The sequence below is a fragment of the Magallana gigas genome, chromosome 9 (genome assembly GCF_963853765.1).
Source record: "Magallana gigas chromosome 9, xbMagGiga1.1, whole genome shotgun sequence".
Classification (NCBI taxonomy): domain Eukaryota; kingdom Metazoa; phylum Mollusca; class Bivalvia; order Ostreida; family Ostreidae; genus Magallana; species Magallana gigas.
The window spans coordinates 36,287,754-36,297,974 of record NC_088861.1 but is presented as its reverse complement, the minus strand read 5'-3'; the positions used below and the strand labels follow the sequence as shown (position 1 = coordinate 36,297,974).

At 34.4% G+C, this 10,221-nt stretch overlaps 1 protein-coding gene across 1 annotated transcript; it reads left to right on the top strand.

The window, feature by feature from the left end:
- Positions 1-781: 781 nt before the first annotated feature.
- On the top strand, positions 782-9,200 carry LOC136271348 (transcriptional regulator ATRX homolog). Its single transcript, XM_066071211.1, has 6 exons — positions 782-860; positions 1,080-1,461; positions 4,015-4,180; positions 5,466-5,539; positions 6,222-6,352; positions 8,810-9,200. The coding sequence occupies exons 2-6, from the start codon at positions 1,099-1,101 to the stop codon at positions 9,051-9,053; spliced, it is 978 nt and encodes a 325-aa protein (XP_065927283.1). The 5' UTR covers positions 782-860; positions 1,080-1,098; the 3' UTR covers positions 9,054-9,200.
- Positions 9,201-10,221: the final 1,021 nt, after the last annotated feature.

Genomic DNA, 10,221 nt, shown 5'->3' with positions numbered 1-10,221 from the left:
GGTGGCTTGCTTTATTAATCTGTTCGAGGCGTCATCAATTTATTGGTACTAATATCTTCTTGTCGTAATTTTGTGACCTGGGTTTGTTTTCTGCATCAAACTTTTAAAAATAAGCATTGAATTTTCAACTTTCAAATAAATCATAATTTTCACGTGCACGTGTATAAACCTTTTTTAAACTGCAAAATGTAATTAATTTTCTTGACTGTAATTGTTATAATTGTCATGTATTGCTGCTTTATTTCTCATCAATGATAATTCAATGAATTACATACACTGTACCAGAGACATGAATAACACTATTGTCTCTGACTGTACATTACATATGTCGGGTATTACCTACATGTAGGATACAGAAATCCATCATTTTGCAGACAATAATTAGAAAAGATAGATTATTGTAAGTTAATACTGCAATGTTAAATATAAAATAAAATGATATTGAAAGGCAACTTGTACCATAAATCAATTATTACAATATGTACATATATATATATATATATATCATACATGTACTGGGGCATGTACAGTCACGTACATGCATGTATTAAACGACCCCCCCCCCCCCCCTCCCCAACCGCAAACACTTAATACACAGCTAAACATTACTTTCATTGAGAGATTGAGTTTGCTCTCTCTCTCTCTCTCTCTCTCTCTCTCTCTCTCTCTCTCTCTCTCTCTCTCTCTCTCTCTCTCTCTCTCTCTTCGAATATAAATCCGGAATTCGTTGATTCAAACCAGCCGGTTTTTAATAATTAGTGTACTTGTACTACTTCCTGTTGTTTTTCGACCGGGATTTTTAACTTCCACTTATAGCTGCGTATTTATCTCATTTGGCATTGATAACTTGGATCTTTAGAGTGAGAGATAAATCTTACTGAATTAAGTTTATGTTTTACCCTGCTTCCATAGAAGTGGGTGTTGCATGAAACGTCGATACTTTTTACTGGAGATAAAATTTCTCTCTTACATAAGTTAGGCCTAACCCACGCTTTAATCTACATGTATATATATAACAACGTGCGCGGGAGAGTGAAAGCTACTTATTTACGTGTGTTTGTTTTTATTTTCTTTTAAAGAAATAGCATATTAAAAAACATGCCAAAGAGGAAATCTACTGAAGTGGGGAAATCCCCTAGTTCAGCTACTAAGAAACAAAAGACAGCATCCTCTGTAGAAACAAAATCAAAAAAGAAATCTCCAAGAAAGATAACAACACCACGGAAATCGGCCTCAATTAATACGGCATCACCAAAGGAAGTTGTAAAGAAGAAAGCATCGCCAAAAAAATCAGCCTCAACGAGAAAAACCTCTTCAAAAGCAGCCAAAGGAAAGAAAACCTCAGCGAAAACTGATGATGATGATGATGATGATGATGATGAAAATGATGGTAAAGTTTCTTCTAGCAAGCAAAAGAAAACCTATCCTAAACTTGTGGACCCTGCAACAAACAAAGAAACGGTAAAGAAAGATTAATTAAAAACAATTTGGAAACTACAAGAATTAAGAAATGAACTCAATGTCTACCCAAGTTATACTCGTATAACCTGGGTTGGGGCAATTTACGCTTTATAATCCGCAAAGGTTGGGGCAATTTACGCTTTATAATCCGCAAAGCGGATTATAAAAAAGCGTAAATTGCTCCAACCCAGGTTATACGAGTATAACTTGGGTAGATATTGAGTTCATTCCTTATAATTTAATTTTCTGGAATTTGCTGTACAAATTGAGTCCGTTTTACTTTAAAAAATGATAATATGTAAACGGTGTGACCGTTGGACCGAGCACAGATTTCACCCAGTGCAGTTTGATTTTTGTAGAACAAAATTTATTTGAAACGCACACAGTAGGATCCGCCTGGTTGCCTACTCAGATCATTAGATAAAGTTTAACTAAACGTCGCGTGCTCAGTCTACATTATGACGTCATGTTTCAGACGTAAAACGTGCACGTTTTGTCTTCGGAAATAGCCGAAGAGAGTTACGTTATTCCGAACTTTTTTTAAATTTCTTCTCTCATTGTTTATCAATTTAATTCAAATAAATGCCGCGGTAATAAAATTGAATACATGTACTTTATTCAGTATCTAAAAGATCAGTTCCTTGATGTTAATGTTTTTATTTTCCATCTGATAATTTGATAAGATATACATAGAACTAGTCGTGTTTCTTGATTGAAGCACTATTGAAGCTTATCTTGGTGTCCTCTTTTATTTCTTTTAATTCTAATTACCTTTTATTGAAACACTAGAACATTTTAATCGAGTATAGGGGCAATAAACATTGATAAGTACCAGTCAATCAATGATCGAACTAACTTTTTAAAAACAAAATGGCTGCCAATATGGCGGCGCCCAGGGCTGGAAGAAATTTTTTTTGGCCTTAGTACCCCTGATTCAACTTTCATTTTTCACTGATTTTCTTATATATACGTGTTACCATTAATCCTCGCTTCGCGAGGCGGGCTTCGCCCGCCTCTCGCTGCGCTCGGTATTAATATATAGAACAATAGTTTAATCTCAGATACAATGTTGTTAAATAATAAAGATTTTAATATATAAATAATTCATTGCACTGCATCTCCTCTTTTAAAGTTTAATTTTATTTTTAATTTACGCTTAAAAATATTTGCTTATCATGTTAAAAGAACATGGTGTTGTCCCCCCCCCCCCCCCCCCCCCCCCCCCCCCCCCCCCCCCCCCCCCCCCCCCGCATGTAATAAATGGAAGTGAAAATAAAGAAACCATTGAACTGCTAAAGAGCTGAAGGATTAGAATTTTCATGATTTATTTTTCTTTTTGCTGCCATCCACCCACCCACCCCCTTTAAAAAAAGGCGCTGCTACGTATAACGTTACGTTTCAGGAAATTACCGTAATTATAGTGAATAAAATATTTGTGAGCATTCATCCAAATTAGTGCAATTTACAACTGTTTCCTGTATCTGAAGAAATGTCCTTATTCGTCAGCTGTTCTTTATCTTAGCCTTTGCAAGATTTTAAGAGGATTTTGGTCATTTCAGCAGATTTACAATAACTTCAATTAGAGTAATTTCCCCTTATCAGTGCTTATTGTGACGTTAAAGCTGACGTTGGTTAAGTGTCGTCTTACTCTTTAAAACTCCCCTGAGAAATAAAAGTATGCGAAGTATACTGTTTTATTAACTTAAAAAGCATGATGTTCTTAAAATTACACATCTTATAAGCTTTTCAAAGGTTTACTTTGATTCTCGGGAGAACGTGATGTTGGAACGTGAGGTTGGAAACCATTGGTACTATGAATTGTGGGTCAAAATTTACTGACTCCGAAAAAATATATCGGATCAATGTGTAAACGTTTGTGACGTCACACGATTATTTTTGATTGAAAGTGTACTGAGGTGAACTTTAGAGGTAACATTGACTGTATGTCGCTTACATCGTTATTGTTTTTACTGTCTAAATTTGTCTTGCTGATTCTCGTGAGAGTGTGAAGTGATAAAAATTGCCATGATTACAGGGAACTACTGGGACGATTAAAACGATGCATTACTGGTCCGATTTACTGACGCCAAAAAAATCCGTTGAATGAATGTGCAACTAGTCCGAATTTTCTATTTACACATGCCTTGCCGGTAGAGCTCGCTTCGCGCCGGCGCTGTGCGCCGGCGAGCTGCGCTCGCTATAAATCTGTTCAAAATTCAAACGTAACGTCAAGTGAATTAGTACGTTGGTGCATTGTGACGTGTCTTGTGACGTGCAAACCAGGTTATACAAATTTAACTAAATTTTTCTATCCAATCAAATGCCGCGTTACAACCATAATTAAATTATATAATAACATTATGACTATTTGTATTTTTTTATCTTTGGTCAATGTACATGTATGTAGATGATGTAGGAAAATAAACAAATATTATTAAAATTTCCCTTGTAATATATAAAATTTAGTCAACACGTTTGATAATCATTGATTTCTATCAGGCATTAAGTACATGTATAGGCATTGATTTTTTTACTCCACTATTATGTCAACAGGTTGGCCAAATTAAATATTCAGCAAAAGAACCAACCAGAAACAAGAAAGGAGAACTTGTATTTCCTGATTTCCCAGAATTCCATCCAAACATGACACCGAAGGAAGTTCTCCAAGCAGGCAGTTTTGGAGGGACTTATTTTCGTCCAATCTATTCATCTGTTACTGGTATAGCTATTTAATGATCAGTCAATCTAACTAAACTAAGACACCCCAGAATGACATTTTATTCATCCAATGAAGTAACCACTGTCAAATTTTGGTTGGTAGTTCCCTCAGAGAAACCTAATTGCCAGTGTATTGAAAAAAAATATATGCCTGCAGATGCTAATTATCCCCTCGCGCAACCTGTTGTGAGGGGGATATAGCATCGCTGCTGTGCTGTGTATGTAAGTATGTATGTGTGTGTCCATTTCAGTCCTTTAAGCAAAATTCAAAGAAAACCCTCGCATGCATGTTAATCAAACTTCATACACTTCATAAGCATGTTTAAAGGACAAACCCTATTTATTTTCTAGGAATTCTGTTATATATTTTTAAAAATATCGTTAAAATAACAACACTAAGAAATTTTATGTACGACTTCCGGTTCATGGAAGTAATTAAAACATCTCAAATCAATAACTTGATATTTTGTTGGATGTAAGCCCTGTAAAGGTAAGAAGCAAACGTTTTTGAGAAATGGGGAATTGAAAGGATGTCCAAAGAGAAAAACTGAAGCAAGCAGGAGATTAAGTTCACCTAATTTAATCATAAAACAAGCAGCCGTCTGAGCCGAATTTCGGGCTATATTAAACGAATTACTTAGTAAGAGAAGAACAGGTTCATAATTCAGAAGAGACTTTGACAAATATCGTCAACATGATCACCCAGGAATTCATTTCATGCTAATCGCTGAAGATATGATACTCTTTTTAAAAAATTGGGATTAAAATTAGGACATGTTAACTCGTATTTTCTCACAGAGCAGACTATAAAGTCATTCATTATAGGCAATTTGGTAGTCGATACAGATGATATTTAGTTAAATTTAAATTTATATATAAAACCAATTCTGCGTAACATGGTTATTTGTATAAACCACATTTGAAACACATATGATATTTTTTCTACATGTATTTCAATTTTATGTTATTCACATACTGTGTTTTGTTTTTAATTCAAATTCCCTTCCTCTGTGGTCACTTGCTTAAACTATACAAAATCTGACACATTGTACAAATGAATGAAAGTTTTACATATTCACAAACCAAGGGTGTGGGTCTATGGTTTTCTTGAATAGAGAAACAGCGTCGATCGTAACCCTTGGCTAGCGAAGTTGTATGAATTAGAATTAAAAAAAAAACAATCAATAAAATTTCATCATCACATATTGAATTGTTATTATTGTTTTTGATATTTATTTTTATATGGTACACTATATGTAAATTTACATGTTATTTTAATTTTTCAGGTAAACAGTACAAAGACGAGGCGTTCCTAGAGCTGCCTAAAGATTGGACAGAAGGACTGAACATCAAGAAAAAGGTTGGACATAAAGCTCAAATGTCTTCATTTTTCTGGTCTGGAAAATTCTACGTTACATGTACATGTTCTTGTATGTATCTTCATTCTGGTACATTCAGTATTTAATTTTAGAAGTTTTAATTTTGGTTACACAGTAGACAAAGGATATTTTCATATAAAGGAAAATTGGGCAATAAAAAATACTGTCAAAACTTTTCTGTACATAGATCGATGTATACAGTACAATTATTTGTTTTCCCTGTCAACACATCATGTATTACTGTATACAGGATGGTTTTTGCCCGGTGTAATTTTCACCCTTCTACACTTGCAAACAGTTTCGCCCCTTCTTGAATTCGCCTAGACACAATTTTGTTTAAAGAAAGATGATATGAGACATTGGCATTCGTCCAGCCTTAAAGGGACATGAACACGATTTGACTTAAAATTTTCATTTTGTCTATGAAATGGTAATTCTCTACATTTTTTGTAAACAACTCTAAGACTCAAGCTTTGTTTACATAACAACCAATTCTTATCTCTGTATCTCGCTTATATCTTGACTTTAACATTCAATATTTTGGTCAATCATTTGAAATATTGTGTCCAAGTCCCTTTAAATTTGCCTTCTGGCAATGAGGGCGAAAATAAAACTGGGGGATATATTTCCCTGTATACAGTATAATGCATTGTGTCTTTGCAGGTAACCTCTTCCAAATACGACGAGGCGGTGAACACCTACAAGGTCAAGTGTGGGGGGAGCCTGGAGATGTGGGAGGAGAGTGGCTGGATCCACAAACAGGACCCCTACGGCTGGTTTCAGTGGTACTGCAGGTAAAAACACACAGGTGCTGCTCAGGTGTGATAACAAGTTGATGTGCTTGACTCGTTGTGTTGAAAATCAACAAGTTTTGAAAGAGAAGTAAAGTAAAAGAGAAAGTAAAATAGATTAAAAAGAGAAGTATTTTGCTGTAGGTTAAAAATAGATAAAGAATCACGATTGCCACAACATTATGTAGTATAAATCTAAAAAAGAAATAGATAAAGTATTGCATTAGATCCGATATTTATATATCAGATCTAATAACCCTGACTACTATTTAGGCATAGTACATGCACAACACAACACTATTGTTATTATTATGCCGAGTTTTGCATATACTGACGTGCTTTGCTATAAGTAGCTGTGATGTTTGAGTGTTGTCTTGTCCCAAAAATAATCCCTGGAAAAGCTACATTTGTTCTTTCAAATTAATCAATTGATTTCAAATTGATTGATTATTTAATCAACAGGTTGTTGTACAAAACTTTAACTTATAAAATTATCGTCAATAATTAGGTGTTTTTGGAAAGATTAATAATTTTAATGGCTGGATGTCAATCGGATGTTTCTACGTTTTATATATATAAATAACATCTTTTACATCATCAGCTGCTGTAGCGTAACGGTAACCCATTGTATACTATGCGAAAAAAGATGAGTATTGAATATGTAGAACTGACAGTAGGCATAATAATATTAAATGTAACAAGCAGCGGTTCCATTTCTCTATGCACGTGGCACAGATATATAGTGGAGATTTACAGCTCTTTATAGGAGTTGCAGCATAAAGTGGCTTACCCTGGCTTGAATTAAAAGTTCCAATCCATCAGAAATCTCAGAATTTAATTTTAATGATAACATATATGTAATTATACCCCCCGCAAACAAAGTTTGGGGGGTATATAGGAATCACCTTGTCCGTCTGTCCGTCTGTCCGTCTGTCTGTCTGTCCGTCTGTCTGTGCAATCGTGTCCGGTCCATATCTTTCTTATGGATAAACATTGGAAGTTCTTACTTCACACAAAGATTGCTTATGACCTAAGGGTGTGTCATGACCTTGACCCAAGGTCATTCAGGCAAAGTCAAGGTCACTGGCAGAAAAAATGCAAAATTCGTGTCCGGTCCATATCTTTCTTATGGAGAAACTTTGGAGGTTCTTACTTCACACAAAGATTGCTTATGACCTAAGGGTGTGTCATGACCATGACCTAAGGTCATTCGTGCAAGGTCAAGGTCACTGGCAGAAAAAATGCAAAATTCATGTCCGGTCCATATCTTTCTTATAGAGAAACATTGACATTGGAAGTTCTTACTTCACACAAAGATTGCTTATGACCTAAGGGTGTGTAATGACGTTGACCCAAGGTCATTCGTGCAAGGTCAAGGTCACTGGCAGAAAAAATGCAAAATTCGTGTCTGATCCATATCTTTCTTATGGAGAAATATTGGAAGTTCTTACTTCACACAAAGATTGCTTATGACCTAAGGGTGTGTCATGACCTTGACCCAAGGTCATTCATGCAAGGTCAAGGTCACCGGGGAAAAAATTGCAAAATTCATGTCCGGTCCATACCTTTCTTCTGGAGAAGCATTGAATGTTCTTACTTCACACAAATATTGCTTATGAAGTAAGTGTGCGTCACGACCTTGACCCAACGTCAATTGAGAAAGTTAAAGGTCATTATTTCGAAAATGCTAAATTTTTTCTGTGTCATTTCTTGTATTAATGGAAATATTAGAAGCTAAAATTTGACACAAAGCTTGCTCTTCTCAGGCCACGTAGAATTATTTTTAGATTTTCATCTCTCTGAAAATGGCCTGCCCCGATGAAATTTTTATTTGGAAAAAAAATGTGTGGAAAAAAAATTTCGGAAAAAATCGGGCTCAGTATACCAATAATTCAAAATGTTTAAATATTAAATGGCTGCTTGACATGTGGATTTCGTTTGATTCGAGTTTGATTTGAGTCATGGTTGTTAAAGGAAGGATGCAAATGTCCTCATGCATTTACAGTTAACTTAAAATAAAATGGAATTAAAGGATAGAAATTGGTTTGTTTACTCCTATTAGCATTAACAGTTTCAAAAAATAGAGCAGTTGTTATTTATTGAAAATGGTCAGTGAAATAGATTCATCCAATATTTTCTATAATAGCAAAAATACACGCGTTATGATTTTTTTCTTAGCGGGGGGTATCAATTGTGAGCTTGCTCACAGTACCTCTAGTTTATATCAAGACTGCATGAAATGGTCATTTATACTGTTAGTCTTTCACATACATGTATTTAGTAAAATCACAGTATGAGAAAAAACACATGATATAAATACTAGAATAATATTAGAAATAAAAGGCGTGCATCTAAAATTCCTATCCATGTACTTGATTTATTACATATTTTGATCAAATTAATTCAAGTATTTAAACTTTGAAAATTTCATGAGCATGAGTTTTCTCCCCTTTTGTCCAGGTTCTACAGAGGTCGTAGGTCAGCTGATGACGAGCGACAGGTGGGTCGGTGGCTCCGTTGTGCCGGCCCCACGGGGCGGTGGAAGAACAACCTGATCATGAAGTGTTACCGGGGCGGGGCCCAATACAATGACCCCAACATCTCCCCCGTGGTCAGACAGACCCTACAACACTGGGGGTACCGGCTGACGGAGGATGATTATCAGGCAAAGGTCAAACAGCTGAAGAGGAAGAGAGTCGTGTAGAAAATCCAGAGTTAGGAACAGAGAGACGGAGAGAGTTTTGGGGATGATACAGAGATATAGAAAATAAATGAAGAGAGAATTAAGGGAAAGTGTTGTGTAGAAAATCTAGGAAAAGGGAGAATGGTGAAGAAAATCCACCGTGACTGTGGAAGGAGAAGGATGTGTTCCTTATGTTGTGAATTAGATGGATGTTTTGAAGGGCATTAGATGTTTTAATGTGTATTAAAATAAACCATGTGCAATCGATATCCACAGAAGGGAGGAAGGTTGGATTATTCATTGTAGATTGTTCAGAAGATCCTCGATCATACTGAGAATAATGCTAGTTAGAGATAGAAATAGGTAAAAATGGATTGTTCTTATACTTAGTATTTCTGTAATAGTTTATTGTCTAAAACATTTGAATATAATTATTTCAATTTACCAGGTACATGTGCATGTAATGTATATTCTGATAGAAGAAATGGTAAAAGTGATTAAAAAAATGTCATTATTTTTTTCAATCAAAACTGATTTTTTTTGTTGGCTAATTTGAAATCTAGTACATGTATATTCAATCATGAAATAAATGAAAAAATTGAATGTACAATAATATATATCAAAACACTGATTATATTCACTGATATTACACCGTCAGGGTATTTTTATATAATTTATAAATATTTTATATGATATAAGAAAAAATCATTGTTACAGGTATATGTATAAATGATATCAATAAAACACAAAAGTTTGCACTGAGATTATATACATTTTCATGTGCATTATACCATGATATTCTTTGATTTTATTGGCTTTTATTTTATGTACATCAGAATACTTTATAAAAAAATACATGGATTTTTAACCAAACATTTTACCATTCAACATTTTAAAAATGCATTTCATACTGAATTTTATTCTCATGTTTTATTAAAATAAGTATTTTTTCTTCAGTCTCTTTAAACTTGTTTTTGAATAAAAATCTTAACATACTAGATTAATGAATGAATCAACAAAAAAGAAAACATATGATGAGAAGAATGTATTAAGTACTTAGCTTTTTAAATTGTCGATTTTATGTTTCTCAGGTGTTTGTCTAACGGGTGTATTTTTCATTGAAAATATTCATCATTTAAAATAATAAATGTATAAAAATCACCTTAGCCATTATTGCTTATGTACTGAG